Source organism: Neovison vison, chromosome 3, assembly GCF_020171115.1.
Source record: "Neovison vison isolate M4711 chromosome 3, ASM_NN_V1, whole genome shotgun sequence".
Classification (NCBI taxonomy): Eukaryota; Metazoa; Chordata; class Mammalia; order Carnivora; family Mustelidae; genus Neogale; species Neogale vison.
Genome location: NC_058093.1, coordinates 24,091,598 through 24,111,864, shown reverse-complemented (window position 1 = coordinate 24,111,864; position 20,267 = coordinate 24,091,598). Strand labels below are relative to the sequence as shown.

Sequence of the window (20,267 nt, the reverse complement as noted above, 5' to 3'; positions counted from 1 at the left end):
ATAAATACACACTTGTCTAGACACAAAATATTACCTATTTTGTGCACATGAAAAGTCCAAAGTAGAATTCAAGGAATGTCAATTAAACTCAATTAATTGATGCCTTATTCTATAGCCCTAAGAGACTTTTTGCCCATTTTTCTAATAATTGCTAAAAAATAAAGGTTAAAATATCCACTTGTCACTATGGAAATATGAATTTTTATGTTCTATCAGATTTTGTTTCATATATTTTGCAGCGCTTACTTAGAGTCATGCATATTATGACTTCCTGATAAAATGACTCTTTCTTATCTTATTGAAATGGCCTCTTTTTCTCTGATTCTCAGGATGACCCTGGGGATGTTGTTTCTGTATCCCTTCTCCTTAGGCCAGGAGGGCATGCAGACGTTGGTCTCCCTCCCTAGAGAGAGCTAACACTTTGGCTGTGCTGCAAACTGTGGAGGAGGTATCTTCCCCAAAAGATAAATGATGCCCTCCTAAAGTTGGCCCTACTTCCTTCTCTCTTAACAGCCAAGCTAATAGTTTGGTAAGGGAGAAAAGAAACTATACATCCAAATTGCTGTAAGAACTAATCATATAGTACCAGGAACCAAAACACCCCAAAGACTGGATTTTGAGATGCTAAAAAGGGCTATAACCTAAGACTGGATAAAAATAATTTGCATAAGACACTGGATTTTACAAGTACTAAAACAAATACGCCAATGGATGCAATAAAGTCACTGCTGAGGTGACTCTTAGAAACTTGGAACACTCAGAAAAGTGAAAATACCTTGAGCTGCCCTACTGACAAAGGGTAGAAAAGGAACTCCATAACACTACAGCAATTATACACTATGATGACAATCCCTGTTCTTCCACAGAATTACCTATAGCCATTTACTTGTGTGACTATGTACTGGGAAAAGCTATTTTAAGAAGTTATTATGAATATCCACATGACCAGAGTGACACCACAGCCCCTATGTTAGGGGATTTACAGAGGCCAGAGAATAAGTAACATCATGGCTAAGGTCTCTCAAAGTGGGCTTATTTGGTCCATGTACCCACCCAATGATCAATCCCAGATTCCTTGAATAAATAATTTTAACATATATGAGGAAGCTATCAAAGTTGAGAAAGTCACTCCAGTGTCGTCTTCTGACATAGGATAGACTACTTGAAATTGCCTCACAGCCACAATTCTGTTTATTTTTTTCCCTCTGAGGCTCCATTAACTCTTTTCAGCTTCTTAGTGATTTTTTTTGTTGCAAATACATTTTTCAGTTTGAGAACTTCCATTTGGTTGCTTATAGTTCCCATTTCACTTCTGCTATTTCCCAACTGTTCACTCATTGTATTCACTATTTTATTTAAAGTTCTAAACATTTCATAAGAGCTGTTTTGAAGTCTTCATCTACTAATCCTGTTATTTCTGTCATTTCTGGGTCTGTTTCTACTTTTTCTTGGATATGGGACACATTTTCCAACTTCTATGTATATTATATATTTTATCATATGTTGGACATATATTTGTCTGAACTTTGTTCTCTTCCTTTAAAGAGTTTTGTCCTGGCATACTGATGGGCAGTTTGAGCTTTTCAAAGCTTACTTTCAATCTTTTATTAAGGCAACTTTAAAGTAGTTCCCTCTCTAGGGCTAGAATAGCTCTGCTCCTGTGATATGGTTTATCAAGGGTATTTTTTTTTAAGATTTTATTTACTTATTTGAGAGAGAGAGAGAGAGGGAGAGTATGTGTTGGCAAGGATGCAGAGAAACACAAACACTCTTAAACTGTTGGTGGGGATGCATATTGGTACAGTCATTCTGGAAAACAGTATGGAAACTCCTCAAGTTAAAAATAGAACTACCTCATGACCTAGCAATTACACTACTAGGTATTTACCTCAAGGATAAAAAATACTGTTTCAAAGGGGCACCTGCACCCTAATGTTTATAGCAGCACTATGAACAACAGCCAAATTATGGAAAGAGCCCAAACATTTATCGACTGGAGAATGGATAAAGAAGATGTGTTGTGAGTACACACACACACACCCACACACACCCACATACACACAGAGGAATATTGCTCAGCCATCAAAAAGAATGAAATTTTGACATCTATAACAATGCGGATGGAGCTGGAGTGTATTATATTAAGCAAAATAAGTCAGTCAGAAAAGGACAAACACCATAGGACTTCACTCTTATGTAGAATTTAAGAAACAAAACAGATGAACATAAGGGGAAGGGGAACAAAAAGAGAGAGAAGAAGGAAACCATAAGTGGCTCTTAATTATACAGAGAACAAATGGACATTTGCTGGAGGGCAGATGGAAGGAATTGGGCTAAATGGATGAAGAATATTAAGGAGGATGCTTGTGATGAGTGCTGGGTGTTGTATGTAACTGAAGATTCACTAAATTCTACGCCTGAACCACTATTACACTATATGTCAACTAACTAGAATTTAAATAAAAACTTAAACAAAAAACTCCTGTTTAGTCAGTCTGAAAGAGTGTGTCTGTTCTGTAAATTCCATAAGTAGCTCATAATTCACCTGCTTATAAATTCTAAATTTTGAAATCGATAATTCTGAAAATAAGTAAATTCACAAGACACTCGTATTAAATGAGAACTACTATAAAGCTATAAGAAAAATCAACAGTTTACAGAAAAAAATAAGACTGACATTTTATGATTTACAGTGAAAGGAATATAGATATACAACTGAAATATTTGAGTAAAATATTAACATAGAGAACTTAGACTCTAATTTAGCCTGAAATGAAAAACACTCTTCCTTATAGTTGATTTATTATGCAATGGTACAACTATCAGAAGTGTTCACTGGTGATTAATTTCATCTCTAGTTTCTTTGTGACCCTATTGATATTATTGAAATTTTGTTTTAAGTCCTTGGAAAACACACACTAGTGATTCATCCAAATGGTTAAATGGAGACATTATTCTTAATGCTTAAATGCGGAAATAAAGGCTAGTCAAATACACAAATGTTAATTATATTACAGTGTAATGTGGATTTTTTTCATCAGGGCCCCTAAAGATTACAAAAAGTATAATCCAAAAATGCTGAATTTTTACATGAAATCAAGTACAATAGTATTCCTTTTAAACATATTAGGAAATTTAAGAGGTCTGATATATTTTTAAACATGGGCTACAGACATAAGAAAAAAAAAAAAAAACTTAAAAAAGTCAATTTACCAAAGGGTAGAATATCCAAGTAGCAACAGTGAACAATCATATTTCAGGTGCCACAATTTGATACAAAGGTGCTCTTAAACTGCTATATACCCAAAAAACTGAAGTACTGAAACCTGTTTGAATTAGCACAGGTAGTGGGAATAGAGTCAACCCTGTGATCTTTTCTATGAAAGAAAGTGCTGTGATTCAAACTCACTTATTTTATGTGTGTGTGCATACACACAAAAAATATTAAAATACCTTTGGGCTTTTCCTCTGGGTAAATAGGTGGCTCACCCTAATGATGGTACAACAATTATCTGTCTTTGGACAAGAAAAAGTTTAGCTACCTTTAAAGAACTTCAGCAAGACCAGTAGGAACAACAGGCCCCTATATTGTCCTGAGTGTAGAACAATTCCCAAATTTAAAGAATGTACTTTTAAAACAAAATACAATATATACTTCTGAAAAGACCTGTATAAAAATGCAAAAGGGAAATCTAGATAAAGTAGTATATATTCAACATACACTTTTAATGTTATGGTATATGCAAAAAAAAAAAAACCTGCCATATACTATATTACATGTACTGTATCATGTAGGTATACATACCGATCCAAAATATATCATCAACATTGTTAAAGAGAAGAAACAAAACACAATAGCCATCTAAAGGTAAGTGGTGAAGCCAGGCTTCCAATGTTTACTTGAGACCAAATCCAAGCTCTTTCCATTATACTGTACTACTTCTCAGTTACCATTTAAGTTAAAAAGGGAACAAATCTTTTTGAAAATTTTTTCCTGAATTTCTCTGGACTAAGAACAATTTTATGAACCAAGAAATTCAAACAAAAATATTGGACCAAAATAATTGGTTAAAGTCAAAGAATAAACATTTTCAAAGTCCTTTTTGTAAGTTAATGCAATTTCCCTCTTAAAATAGTGCTTTATTCCTATAGGCACTTAATTTAAGAAAAGTAAGAAAAACTCTAGTTTCTACAACTTAATACATTTAAGTACATTGATTCTGAAGCTTCATGGGACAGCCTATGATTTAGAAATCATAAGAGCCACAATAACCATACTCACCTACGAAAGACAACTGTCATCACCATCCCTAAATTGTGTTGTCTCATAAGTAGCTATAGCTAAATGTGGTATTTAAGTTTAAACTTAATTAAAATTAAATAAAGTTAGAAATGGGGTGCCTGGATGGCACAGTCAGTTATGTGTCTCCCTTCCGCTCAGGGTCTTGGAATCAAGCCCCACGTTGGGCTCTCTGCTTAGCCCGGAGCCTGCTTATCCCTTTCCCTCTGCCTGCCATTCCCCCTACTTGTGCTCTCTCTTTCTGTCAAATAAATAAAAATCTTAAATAAATAAGTAAATAAATAAATAAAATTAGAAATCTAATCTCATGGTTGTGCTAGTCACATGACCAGTGATTAACACAACATGTGAATTAGTAGTTATTGAATTAGACACTACACATATAGAATATTTATAACATCACAGAAAGTTCTATGGGATAGCATTGCCCTAGAACAAATTAAAAAAAATTCCCATTAAGGATTATGTTATTTTCTTGTTTTCTGTTTTATTTTGGAGAGGAAGTTTCTTTCTTTAATTTGGAAGTGGGAGAGAAAGGGAGAAGGGAAAATAAAACAGTAATATTTTTTAAATAATTTCTAAAACCCCTGCGTAAATTCAAGGCCATTCAGTATATGCATCCTCTCCAAGTCACCCCTGTCAAGCAGCTTTTGTGCTTTATTTGCTATGCATAAAATATGGTGAATATGCCATATTCCTTCATGACTTGCTGCCTTTGCACAGTATGTACTGTCTGTCCAGAGCGCCCTGCTCCCCACTCCATTTGTTAACTAATACTTCAGAATTCCTCTACAAATACGTTCCTGAACCTTCTTACACCTCATTCTGGTTAGAGTGACCATCCTTGGTTGGCATAATAACACTGCAGAATATTTCAGTTTAACTCCTCCCCTATCACACACCCTAGAAGTCTCTGGGAATCTTGAGAGCAAGGACCTAAACTTGTTTTTGTATATATTTCACACACATAGTATAGTCTGGCAAACAGTAAACACTCAATAAATGTTGAATGATTATTTTACCTCAAACCTTCTGCCATAGCCAAGTGTACTTAACATTAATTAAATAACTCTTTAATAAATATGCCAACAAATATTAGCAGCTTACCCTTTGAGGTCATTAATTAATTTATTCTTTTCCTGGACTATTCGCTTATGGTGCATTCGGTGGAAATCACGCTCTTTTTGAGTTTTCAGCAGATCTTCTCTGGCCTTGCTGAAAATAATAATTTTAAAAATCACTACTAATTTGAAAAAAGCATTTGAAAAAGTACAACATTAATTCATGATAAAAACCCTTAACAAAGTAGGTTTAAAAGTAACATACCTCAACATAATAAGGATCATGTATGAAAAACCCACAGCAGTATCAACCAAATTGGGAGAAAACTGAGAGCTTTTCCTCTGTTCAGGAACAAGACAGTGTTGTCCACTCTCACCACTCTTATTTGACATAGTATTATTGGAAGTCCTAGCCACAGCAATCAGAAAAAAAAAAAAAAGAAAGAAACAAAAGGCATCCAAATCGGCAGGGAAGAAGTCAAACTTTCACTATTTGCAGATGACGTCATATTCTAGATGAAAAACCCCAAAGACTCCACCAAAAAACTGCTAGAACCAACAGATGATTTCAGTAAAGTCCCAGGATACAAAAACAACATACAGAAATCTACTGAGTTTCTATATACCAATAATGAAGCAGCAGAAAAAGAAATAAAGGAATAAATCTTATTTTTAATTGCACTAAAACCATGATACCTAGGAATAAACTTAACCAAAGAGGTAAAAGAGCTGAACTCTGAAAACCATAAAACACTGATGAAAAAAATTGAAGATGACACAAAGAAATGGGAAGACATCCCGTGTATTCACAAACTGGAAGAACAAATATTGTTAAAATGTCTGCCAAAGCAATCCACATATTTAATGCAATCCCCATCAAAATACCAGTAGCATTTGCCACACAGAACAAATAATCCTTAAACTTATATGGAATCACAAAAGACAACAAATAGCCAAGGCAACCTTGAAAAAGAAAAGCAAAGCTGGAGGGATCACAAGTTTGGACTTCTTACATTAAAAAGCTGTTGTAGGAGCACCTGGGTGGCTTAGTGGGTTAAGGACTCTGCCTTCAGCTCGGGTCATGATCCCAGGGTCCTGGGATTGAGCCCCACATTGGGCTCTCTGCTCAGTGGGGAGCCTGCTTCCTCCTCTTTCTCTCTGCCTGCCTCTCTGCCTACTTGTGATCTGTCTGTCAATAAATAAATAAAAATGTTAAAAAAAAAAAAGCTGCTGTAGAGGGAGGAGTCAAGATGGCAGAGAGGTAGGCAGAGACTACATCAGGTAGCAGGAGATAAGCTAGATAGCTTATCTAAACATTGCAAACACCTACAAATCCAATGGGAGATCCAAGACAAGAACAGCAATTTTAGAAACAGAAATTCAGCCACTTTCTGAAAGGTAGGACTGGCAGAGAAGTGAATCCAAAGCGATGGGAAGATAGACCATGGGGGGAGGGGCCGGCTCCCGGCAAGCCGCAGAGCAAGGGAGCACTAAATCAGGACATTTCAAAGTCTGTTCCACTGAGGGACATAGCTCCAGAGGTTAAACCAGGGTGAAGCCCACACAGGGTTAGTGTAGCCCCAGGTCCCGCAGGGTCACAGAAGGATCGGGGGTGTCTGAGTGTCGCAGGGCTTGCAGGTATTAGAATGAGGAAGCCGGCTACAGAGACAGAGCCAACATTGAGCTCACAGCTCAGGGTTACCTTGAACTGGTCGCAGGCTGGGTGAGCTCAGAGCACGGCCTGAGGCCAGGGAGACGGGAGTGATTGGGTGCTATTCTCAGAGGGCGCACTGAGGACTGGGGCCCCAAGCCCTCAGCTCCTCTGGGCCGGAGACTGAGAGGCTGCCATTTTCATTCCCATCCTCCAGAACTCTACAGAAAGCATTCAGGGAACAAAAGCTCCCGAAAGCAAACCCGAGCGGATTACTCAGCCTGGCCCTGGGTAAGGGTGGTGCAATTCCGCCTGGGACAAAGACACTTGAGAATCACTACAACAGGCTCCTTCCCCAGAAGATCAACAAGAAATTCAGCCAGGACCAAGTTCACCTACCAAGGAATGCAGGTTCAATACCAAGGAAAGCAATGGAATTCCAGAGGAAGAGAAAGCAAAGCATGGAATTCATAGCTTACTCCCCATGATTCTTTAGTCTTGCAGTTAATTTAATTTTTTTTCTTCTTCTGCCAATTTTTTTTAACTTTTACCCTTTTCTTTTTTAACGTTTTTTAACTAGTTTATCTGATATATATTCTTTTTTATATTTTTTATTTGTTTTCTGTTTTTAATTGTCTCTCTTTTTTTTTCTGAACCTCTTTTTACCCCCTTTCTACCCCCCTGCGACGATTTGGGGTCTCTTCTGATTTGGTTAAAGTGTATTTTGCTGGGGTCTTTGCCACCCTCTTAGTATTTTACTTGCTCCTTCATATACTCTTATCTGCACAAAATGACAAGGCAGAAAAATTCACCACAAAAAAAAGAACAAGAGGCAGTACTAAAGGTTAGGGACCTAAACAATACAGATATTGGTAATATGTCAGATATAGAGTTCAGAATGATGATTCTCAAGGTTCTAGCCGGGCTCAAAAAAGGCATGGAAGATCTTAGAGAAGCCCTTTCAGAAGATATAAAAGCCCTCTCTGGAGAAATAAAAGAACTAAAATCTAACCAAGTTGAAATCAAAAAAGCTATTAATGAGGTGCAATAAAAATGGAGGCTCTCGCTGCTAGGATAAATGAGGCATAAGAAAGAATTAGTGATATAGAATCCCAAATGATGGAGAATAAAGAAGCTAAGCAAAAGAAGGACAAACAGCTACTGGACCACGAGGGCAGAATTCAAGAGATAAGTGACACCATAAGACGAAACAATGTTAGAATAATTGGGATTCCAGAAGAAGAAGAGAGAGAGAGGGGAGCAGAAGGTATACTGGAGAGAATTATTGGGGAGAATTTCCCCAATATGGCAAAGGGAACAAGCATCAAAATCCAGGAGGTGCAGAGAACCCCCCTAAAAATCAACAAGAATAGGTCCACACCCCGTCACCTAATAGTAAAATTTACAAGTCTTAGTGACAAAGGGAAAATCCTGAAAGCAGCCCAGAAATAGAAGTCTGTAACATACAATGGTAAAAATATTAGATTGACAGCAGACTTATCCACAGAGACCTGGCAGGCCAGAAAGAGCTGGCATGATATATTCAGAGCACTAAACGAGAAAAATATGCAGCAAAGAATACTACATCCAGTTAGGCTATCATTGAAAATAGGAAAGATTAAAAGCTTCCGGGACAAACAAAAAGTGAAAGAAGTTGCAAACACCAAACCAGCTCTACAGGAAATATTGAAAGGGGTCCTCTAAGCAAAGAGAGAGTCTAAAAGTAGTAGATCAGAAAGGAACAGAGACAATATACAGTAACAGTCACCTTACAGGCAATACAATGGCACTAAATTCATATCTCTCAATAGTTACTGAATGTTAATGGGCTAAATGCCCCAATCAAAAGAGACAGGGCATCAGAATGGATAAAAAAAACAAAACCCACCTATATGTTGCCTACAAGAAACTCATTTTAGACCCGAAGACACCTCCAGATTTAAAGTGAGGGGGTGGAAAACAATTTACCATGCTAATAGACATCAGAAGAAAGCAGGGGTAGCAATCATTATATCAGATCAATTAGATTTTAAGCCAAAGACTATAATAAGAGACAAGGAAGGACACTATATCATACTCAAAGGGTCTGTCCAACAAGAAGATCTAACAATTTTAAATATCTATGTCCCTAATGTGGGAGCAGCCAACTATATAAACTAATTAATAGCAAAATCAAAGAAACACATCAACAATAATATAATAATCATAGGGGACTTTAGCATTCCCCTCACTGAAATGGACAGGTCATCCAAGCAAAAGATCAACAAGGAAATAAAGGCATTAAATGACACCCTGGACCAGAAGGACATGACAGATATATTCAGAACATTTCATCCCAAAGCAACAGAATACACATTCTTCACTAGTGCACATAGAACATTCTCCAGAATAGATCACATTCTGGGTCCTAAATCAGGTCTCAACTGGTGTCAAAAGATTGGGATCATTCCCTGCTTATTTTTAGACCACAATGCTCTGAAGCTAGAACTCAATCACAAGAGGAAATTTGGAAAGAATCCAAATACAGGGAGACTAAACAGCATCCTTCTAAAGAATGAATGGGTCACCAAGGAAATTACAGAAGAATTGAAAAAATTCATGGAAACAAATGATAATGAAAACACAACAGTTCAAAATCTGTTGAACACAACAAAGGCAGTCCTGAGAGGAAAATATATAGCAGTACAAGCATTTCTCAAGAAATAAGAAAGTTCTCAAGTACACAACCTAACCCTACACCTAAAGGAGCTGGAGAAAGAACAAGAACGAAACTCTAAACCCAGCAGAAGAAAAGAAATCATAAAGATCAGAGCAGAAATCAATGAAATAGAAACCAAAAAAAAAAAAAAAACAAAAACAATAGAACAAATCAACGAAAGTAGGAGATGGTTCTTTGAAAGAATTAATAAGATTGATAAACCCCTGGCCAGACTTATCAAAAAGGAAAGAGAAAGGACCCAAATAAATAAAATTATGAATGAAAGAGGAGAGATCACAACTAACACCAAAGAAATACAGACAATTACAAGAACATATTATGAGCAACTCTATGCCAACAAATTTGACAATCTGGAAGAAATGGATGCATTCCTAGAGACATATAAACTACCACAACTAAACCAGGAAGAAATAGAAAAACTGAACAGACCCATAACCAGTAAGGAGATTGAAACAGTCATCAAAAATCTCCAAACAAACAAAAGCCCAGGGCCAGATGGCTTCCCAGGGGAAATCTACCAGACATTTAAAGAACTAATTCCTATTCTCCTGATACTGTCCCAAAAAATAGAAATGGAAGGAAAACTTCCAAACTCATTTTATGAGGCCAGCATCACCTTGATCCCAAAACCAGACAAGGATCCCAACAAAAAAGAGAACCACAGACCAATATCCTTGATGAACACAGATGCAAAAATTCTCACCAAAATACTAGCCAATAGGATTCAACAGTACATTAAAAGGGTTATTCACACGACCAAGTGGGATTTATTCCAGGGCTGCAATCACATTGATTGATTTGCGGATGTTGAACCAACCTTGCAGCCCTGGAATAAATCCCACTTGGTCGTGTGAATAACCCTGATATACCTGATAAATGGTTAGTATCCAAACTATATAAAGAACTTTATGTAACTCAACACCTAAGGAACAAATAATCCAGTTTAAAAATGGGCAGAAGACATGAATAGACATTTTTCCAAAGAAGACACACAGACGGTCAATAGACACCTGAAAAGATTCTCAACATCACTGATCATCAGGGCAATGTGAATCAAAACTACAAGAAGATATCACCTCACACCTATCAGAATGGCTAATGCAACAACATAAGAAACAACAGGTGTTGGCAAGGATATGGAGGAAGGGGAACCCTCTTGTACTGCTATTGGGAATGCAAACTGTGGCAGCCACTCTGTAAAATAATATGGACATTCCTCAAAAAGTTAAAAATACAACTATCCTATAATCCATCAATTGCACTATTTGTTATTTATCCAAAGAATAAAAAAACACTAACCCAAAGGGATACATGCCCCAAGATGTTTAGAGTAGCATTATCTACAATAGTCAAATTATGGAAATAGCCCAAACATCCATTTATTGATGGACGTCCATCAATAATGGACAATGTGATATATAGATGCAATGGAATACTACTCAGCCCTAAAAATGAAATCTTGCCATTTGCAACAACATGGGTGGAGCTGGAGAATATTATGCTAAGTGAAATAGAGAAAGACAAAATACCATACGATTTCACTTATATGTGGAATCTAAGAAATAAAACAAAGGAAGAAAGGGAAAAAAAGAGAGGCTCTTAACTATAGAGATCAAACAGATCGTTACCAGACAAGAGATAGGTGAAGGGATGGGTTAAATATGTGATAAAAATTAAGGAGTGCAATTTTCATGATGAGCACTGGATGTTGGATGGAAGTGTTGAATCACTATATTGTACACCTGAAAACTAGTTATTACACTGTATGTTAGCTTACTGGAATTTAAATAAAAACTTTTTAAAAGTCACTCCTTAGGGCCACCTGGGTGACTCAGTGGGTTAAGGCCTCTGCCTTCAGCTCGGGACATGATCCTGGGGTCCTGGGATCAAGCCACGCATCGGACTCTCTGCTTAGCGGGGAGCCTGCTTCCTCCAATCTCTCTCTCTCTGCTTGCCTCTCTGCCTACTTGTGATCTCTGTCTGTCAAATAAATAAATAAAAATCTTTTTTAAAAAAAACACTATTCTCTTCTGAAAAAAAAGTATTTAATTATCATTTTAAATCCAGTATTAAGTGATTCTAAAGATAATTTTAAAAAAAAGATTCTGTTATAATTCACACTGAAGGATTCTAAGCAACATAGTACTTATAGGATTGGGAGATGAACTGGTCACCACCTATAGCTTCAAAAATAGTCATTCACACTTCATTTAAGAAAAAGGAAATTAAATATATAGACCAAAGTAATTTATACTCCATCTACTTCCAAAAAGAGTTTATAAAACTGAAATACATATTTAAAACAGGATAATTCAAAATAATTACAAATAAAGGAAAAGACTTACAAAATGCTTGAATATATAGTTAAAAGACAATATACTGGGTTACTTAGTTCTGATAATTGTGAAAAAGATTGTGTCTGGGAAACACAGATTTTATTCTTGTAATACATATGAGAAATATGTGCCACCTGTAGATCACAGCAGTAGAAGAATTGGTAACTTGATGAGAAAGGTTCTTTAGTATCAGTGTTGTAATACAGAAACATTCTTCAACTGGATAGACCTTGTGAAAACCCCTGATAGAAAGCAAACAAGGGTATTCTTTTTAAGCCTAGGCTGTAGGTAAAAAATTAATGGGAATGATTCATCTACCTCCACAATAAGGTGGTTTCAATATAATAATGTAAAATATAATTATAATGTTACGCAACAGTCTTAGTTAACTGACAAAGTGCCTCTGCACTGAGACTCTCGTGTCCTGAAAAATGGGTGCACTGAATTCAGGTGCTTACATCTCGTAAGAGGTCACAATGGAATAAATCTGCTTCTCTGTACTACAGAATTTCAAAATACAGATTCACATAAAATAACTGCAAAAAATATGTATTTTTGCATGAAGAACTATGTCAAAGCAATCCCTGAGGAGCAGAGACTGGAATGCTGCCAGTGGGATGAGTTTAGGTTTTCAGGCCCCTAATGTGATCAGTGAGACTTGTCGAGTCTCAAGATCTTTCAGAAGATCAAGTCCCATATGGCATATGATGAAAGTGTCTCATCCATTCTTCCAAGTTTCTTTCTCCCCTTCTCCTCAAATCCTCAAAACCCCCCATTTTTTAACATGACCTTTTTTTGGACATGTTCTTTATTTTACTGCCAATGTTGTAGTTTGTTTTTTGGTTTTTTGGTTTTTGTTTTTTTTTTTTAAAGGAAAGCCCAAGTTATATCTCTTTGGAAATGTGAACAAAGCCTAACTCTTCAATACTCAATATTCCATTTTTTTAGTGTATTCTGAATATATGTATTTAATTGTATTTCCTAATTATTAAAAAGACTAATATAGTACATATGTCTAAGTAGCAGACATTCAGTTGGATCTTTTAAGGATGAAAATGTACATAGATGTCCTTTCAGACAGGAAATGATGACATACCAAGTTTATAATAAAATCAATTCTAATAATTAAAAAAGTTGTAGTTTTTAATCACAAGTATATAAACAATAAGTCTTAGTCCCCACAGGCTACTACCACCATCTAACTTCAACTTCACCTCCTTGCAAACAACTTTGAAGGTACAAGAAACGTTTTTTTTTTTTTCTGTGCACATTTTTATGTGCTTTTTGCACATAAAAATATTCAATAAATATTACTGTTATCATCACATCACTATTACTATTTAGTATAGCAGAAAAGATATACTAAATTTCTCTAACAGCTTGATTTATTTACCTAAAATAGGAGGCTTGCCAGTAGATAAATATCTTTTAATGGACAAAAAATATCAGGATACGTGTTTATTAGTAACACTGTAAAACTTTATAAAAGAATTTAAACTTGGGGCGCCTGGGTGGCTCAGTGGGTTAAGCCGTTGCCTTCAGCTCAGGTCATGATCTCAGGGTTCTGGGATCGAGTCCCGCATTGGGCTCTCTGCTCGGCAGGGAGCCTGCTTCCTTCTTTCTCTCTCTGTCTGCCTCTCTGCCTACTTGTAATCTTTCTCTGTCAAATAAATAAATAAAATCTTTTAAAAAAAAAAAAGAATTTAAACTTTCATGAACATCTATTTTGAGTCTACTAAAATGGTCTTACTTTCAACAACTTGATGAGTTCTATAAATGAGTTAATGTTCCATTTCTCTTATCTGAAATATAAAGCCATACATACTAGGTTTAAAAATACTGAAAAAAATAATTTTTTTTGCAAATTATCTTAAGCAAAACTACAAATATGCAGCACTGCATCAGCTCCCTTTTTATACACCTTTACAGGCCTATTTGTACTTATCCCAGGAAAGAAAGCATAAGAATTGATTGAAATAAAGACCTTAAAGTTTTCTGACCATTAAATTGGTTTTCAGGGACTTGCTTTCTATTTGCACAAATGAAGTCTACTCAGTAAAACAATTTAGATTCATTTCATGGTGATGCTTCTTTTATGACCTTCCTGCTGCCCATCCGCTTAATAAAAAGAAAAAAAAAGTTGCACTAAAAAGTAAAATTTATAATATTCATATAAGCAATTAACATTTTAAACTAAACAATATTTTATTAATACAGCATCTTTGTGATTTAAAAACAAATCTACTAAGACACCAGCGATTCTATTTAAGTACAATGATGTAAAACTTACTTGATGAACATTCTATTTAGATTTGTTAATCAAACAAATGTTCTTTAGAACATACTTCTTACAGGCTTTTTCTTAATGAGGTGGCAGAATGACTAATTTTCTCGCTTCAGGAAACCAACATACCAAAATCTACAATTAAAGCGTAAAATATTAAAATACTCATGTTTTTATATTACAAAAGCACTGTCCCAAAGTCTACATGTTTCAAATTATGAATGTGATTTATTAGTGGGCTCTTAAAAATTATTTTTAAATGAATGCCCCCAGTTTGATAACTGAAAAGTTTTAACTAAGTATTTTAATTACCACTTAATAATAGATTTATTGAGTTATTTTGTTATAATTTGGCAAAAGGAAGCATACAATCATTTTCTTGTTTATTTGTACCAAAGTAGGCCATCTTTGTCATGCATTTTTCTCATGCACAAACACAAATCAAAGTAAATTCTGGTAACAGTATTACATAATTACCAATTATTTATTGTTTCAACTGGATATAAATGAATTCATTTAACTCACTAATATTAATATTGGAATAATTGTTGGATAGCCAAAATGAGTTCAATCATATCTGAGGAAAACTTTCATTATATACTTAACCAAAAAAGAAAGAGATACACCATGTTCAGAAAAAAATACCTTCTTAATTTAACAAGCAATTACCTAAACACTAAACCATAAAATTTTATAGGCCTCATTATTATCTTTATTTCCACAGTGTTTGTTTCTGAAAGTCATTAAATTAAATGGGTCTTTGGAAAAGCTGGATGCTCTCTGACCTTCTATAGAACTGAATTTTGTAAGTGAAGTTAGGGCTACTTAGTAAAGCACCTAAATTTTCCTCAATATTAATCGCTTTTTAATTTTAGTCTTTTTTATGTCCATATTTTCTGACAGAAGATTAAAAAAGTCTTTCATTATTTTTCAAATGGTACATTTTAATCTTCTAATTAGCAATCTTGGTCAATTTTTATTTTCTGTCAAACCTTCAGTACACTCAGTAAAACTTTTCTAGTCTGCATTTCTCTAACATAGAAGCCCAGCAAAAGACAGCAATACTCTAAATGAAGCAAAACTTAACTTTATGGAAAGCTGTTAAAAATTCCATTATGAAGGGTAAATGATGTCTACTCCAAGGGAATGGGTATAAAAGGGGCAAAATCATCAATTACTCTAAAAATTATGAAAAGCTTAACTAAAAAGGCAAAATGTTAATAGCACACATTCATTTAAGCCTCTCCTACTTGTCAGAGGTAAGCCCTGGGGTTATGTTGATCAAAAGACACTCCCATTATATGGAGCTCACAAAATAACAACAAAATATACATTAGATAATTAGATGCAAAGGTATAAATTTCAAGCTCCTTCATAAGTATACAGTATTAAGTTAAGGATAATCTAAACAAATGGAGGGGATATACCATGAGATAAGAGACTAAAATCTATGAATACATCAATCCTTAAAAATATATATGTATATGTAAATATACATGTACACATACACACATACATTCTTCTCAACTCAATCAAGAATTCAATGAATCAAATTCAACTCAATCTCAAACTCCCTCTTATCTACAGAAATTGACAAAAGTGACTCTAAAATTTATATGGAAATACAAAGGACCCAGAATAGCCAAACTATCTTTGAAGAACAACAAAGTTATAGGACTAATGCGACATGACTTCAAGAACTTACCTAAAGCTACAGTAATCAAGAGGGTGGTACTAAAATACAGACAAATAAATGGAACAAAACAGAGTCTAGAAATAGACCCACAATTATAGGATCAAATGATTTTCAATAAAAATTCCAAAAAAATTCAATGATGGATAAAATGTTCTTAAGAATGGTGCTAGAAAAATTTTATATTCCTTTAGAAAAGAAAATTAATCTCTAGCTCCTACCTTACACCATATACAAAAATGAATGATAGATACAGGCTGAAATAAAAATTCTTAATCTTTAAAGGTTTTAGAAGAGAACAGAGACTACTACCTCCAAGACCTGGGAGTAGGCAAGAGTATTTCAGACAAAATATCAAAAGCAATACTATTAAAAATAAATAATTATTTTTATATTAAATTTATTTTTATACTTTTAATATTTATGAAATATTAAAATATTTAAAATTTTAAAATATTTTAATTTTATTTTATATTAAATTTATTCAAAATATAAGACTTCTGCTCACCCAAAGATACTATAAAGAAATTATAAAAGAAATTATAATTATAAAATTATAAAGAGTGAAGCCATAGCTGGGAGAAAATATTCATAATGTCCTGACAAAAGATATATACCCATAATATGTAAAGAACTCTTACAACTCAACAATAAGACATAAAATCCAACCAAAAATGGGCAGGACTTACACAGAAAGTAAGAAAGATGAAAAGCCACACAAAGTACACACACACACAAATATGTTCAATATCATTAGGTATTAGAAAATGCATATCAAAACCAAAACAAGCTGCTATTATACAATTAATAAAATGGCTGAAATGAAAAACACTAACAACACTCAATGTTGGAGACAATGTAGAATAATGAGAACGCTCATAGAATGCTACTGAGAATGTAAAATGACCCAAGTAAATGTTGGAAAATGGACTGTCGATTTCTTTTTCTTTTTTTTTTTTTTAAGATTTTATTTGTCAGAGAGAGAGAGAGAGAGTGCACACACAAGCAAGGGAAGCAGCAGGCAGAGGGAGAAGCGGGCTCCCCACTGAATAAGGAGCCCAATGTGGGACTTGATCCCAGGACCTTGGGATCATGACCTGAGCTCAAGGCAGCCATCCAACCAAACAAGCCAATTTCTTAAAAATACACACTTACCCTTTGGTCCAATAATTCCACTCCTAAATTTTTAACCAAAATAAAGAACACAAAATAAAGACACATTTCCACTAGAAGCTTTATACACAAATCTTCATAGCAGAATTACTGATTAGGAACCACAATTGCAAACAATCCAAAAGAAAAAGAATAAACAAAATGGGACATACACTATATAATAGAATACTGCAAAACAATAAAGAGGAATAAATTACTGATAAATTCAAAAGTCATAGATATATCTTACAGAGTTTATGCTGAATGTAAAATGTCAAATACAAAGAAACATACATTCTGTGATTGCAGAGGCAGAGAAGTCTAAGAAGGGACATGGAAATTTCTGGATAGAGAGAAATGTTCTACATTTAGATGGCTATGAAAGTGACAAGAATTTACCTGTTTGTCAAAATTATGCAGCTAAGTCTCATACATCCCAATATATTTAAATTATAACTCAAAAAAAGAACTAACTATAAAAAATAATGTATTACACTAAGGGGATTTAGGGTAGGGTGTGGTTGGGGGGTAGAGATGAAATAAGAATGGCAGAAAGATGGTTATGTTCATTACTCTATGATAGGTAAGTCAAGCACAATCATTGCCTTCATCAAGTTCACAGGAGTACAGAGAATATTAGTAAAGAAATAAAATATAAACTTCTGTAACTATGAACTAGTGAATGTTATGAAAAGAAAAAAGCGTACTATAATATAGAATACTGGTTTAATCTTTACTGAGCACTCATCATGAGACAGACATTGTTCTAAACACTTTAAAATGATTCCCCTCAAGGACCATTAATACCTCCTGACTTACATATGAGGAAACTAAATGGTAATTATATTATTATAGCTAATAAGGGGTAGAGAATCAAGTAGTTGCGTAGCTTTCTCCACAATACCTGACCTGGTATCAATGTTTGTCCTCAGTGAAAGTTCGAGTGGTATTAGTAATGCTGAGTTTGACAACAGCAAATACTGTTCTTTCAAGAACCTAACTGTTCCATAAAATTTTATTTGACTTCATTATTATGCTGTAAGCAGTTAAGTCAACCTACAAGAAAGTTATGCAGGATATAATGTATTCCATATTTTTATCATGTCCCTCCATCCAGTCTATTTTCCAACAAAAACAAGCTCACATTATGCTTTTCTTCAAAATTATCCATTGGCCTCACATACCACTTGGGAAAAAAAGCAAAGTTCTAACATAGGGCTCTACCACTTATCCTCTGGTTCCAATGACTATAGTCTCCTTACTAGCCCCCTAACAAGCCAAGCTGTGCCCACCACAGGCTCTGTGTACTTCTTTTCCTCTCTGCCTGGAATTCCCTTTTCCCAACTTCATACATGGCCTCCCTCAGTTTCTTCAGATATCAGACAGGATTTCTCTCACCACCCTATATAAAACTGCACCCCATTTATCTCTGTCTTCTTTACCATGTTACTTTTCTTCCTAGAATTGGGACTATATCAGAATAAACTATTGAGGACTGCCTGGGTGGTTCAGTCAACCCAGGTGATGCCTTCAACCCAGGTGATGATCTTGTGGTCCTGAGATGGAGCCTTGTGTTAGGCTCCCTGCTCATCATCGAGTTTGCTTCTCCCTCTCCCTCTCCCTCTGCTCCTCCTTCTCTGCTCATGTTCACTCTCCTTCTCTCAAATAAATAAAATCTTAAAAAAAAAAAACTATTAAAACTGCATCTAAATAAAAAGCTTTTTCACAGTGAAGGAAACCATCAACCAAACAAAAAGGCAATCTACTGAATTGGAGACGATATTTGCAAATGATATATCCAGTAAGGGGTTAATATCCAAAATATATGAAGAACTTATACAACTCAACACCAATTTAAAAATAAGAAGAGAACCTGAATAGACATTTTTCCAAGAAGACATACAAATGGACATGTGAAAAGATGCTCTATATCACTAATCATCAAGTACATGCAAATCAAAACCATGATGAGATGTCCTCTTACACCTATCAGAATGTTAGTATGAAAAACAAAAGAAGTAACAAGTGTAGGCAAAGATGTCGAAAAAAGCAACCCTCATACACTATTGGGGTAAATGTAAATTGGTGCAACCACTGTGGAAAAGGTATGGAGGAATCTCAAAAAATAAAAAACTAAAATACCATATGATCCACTAATTCCACCACTATTTACCCAAAGAAAATGAAAACACTAATTCAAAAAGATATACATCCCCTAGCTTACTGCAGCATTATTTACAATAGCCAATATATGGAAGCAACCTAAGTGTCCATGAACAGATGAATGGATAAGGAAGATGTCATGCACACACACACACACACACACACACACACACACACACAGGAATAATACACCACCATAAAAAAGGATGAGATGGTAAACTTTGGAACAACATGGATGGACCTAAAGGGTATTCCGCCAAGGGAAATAAGTCAATCAGAGAAAGACAAACACCATATGCCATCACTCGTATGTGGAATCTAAAAAACAAAACAATGTAACAAACAAAAATCAGAATCAGACTTATAAATACAGAGAACAAACTGATGGTTGACAGATGCAAGAGAGGTGGGGGGTAGACAAAATGGGTGAAAGTGGGAGATCAGACTTCCAGCTATGGAATGAATAAATCATAGGAATAAAAGGCACAATATAGGGAACACAGTCAATGATGTTGTAATAGTGATGCATGGTGACAGATGATAGCCATATTTAAGGAGAGTATAGCATAACAGAAATTGAATCACTATGTTGCACATGAAAATTATATAAGTGTGTGCTAACTATACTCAAATGAAAAATTATTTAAAAAATTAATAAGGTAGCAATCCAGAGCCATGAATTAAAGCTCATTTGAGGAAATAAATACTTTTCTCTATATTCTTGTACCTAAAGATAACTGCAGATTGAAAATGAGGAAGTGGAGAAACATTTATCATGCAAATGGGTGTCAAAAGAAAGCTAGAGTAGCAATATTTATATTGGACAAACCAGACTTTTTTGTTCTTACATTGTTTTTATCCTGCTTTAATATCAAGATAGTACTGGCCCTACAGAATGATTTTTATGT

The 20,267-nt window shown here is 34.9% G+C and overlaps 1 protein-coding gene across 1 annotated transcript in view; it reads right to left on the bottom strand.

Annotated features, from left to right (window-relative positions):
- Nucleotides 1-20,267, bottom strand: part of SPAG16 (sperm associated antigen 16) — a 1,041,622-nt gene that overhangs the window by 995,432 nt on the left and 25,923 nt on the right. The window contains exon 6 of the mRNA XM_044241541.1: nt 5,408-5,515. Coding sequence (XP_044097476.1) covers nt 5,408-5,515 — 108 coding nt within the window. The remainder of the gene's footprint in view (nt 1-5,407; nt 5,516-20,267) is intronic.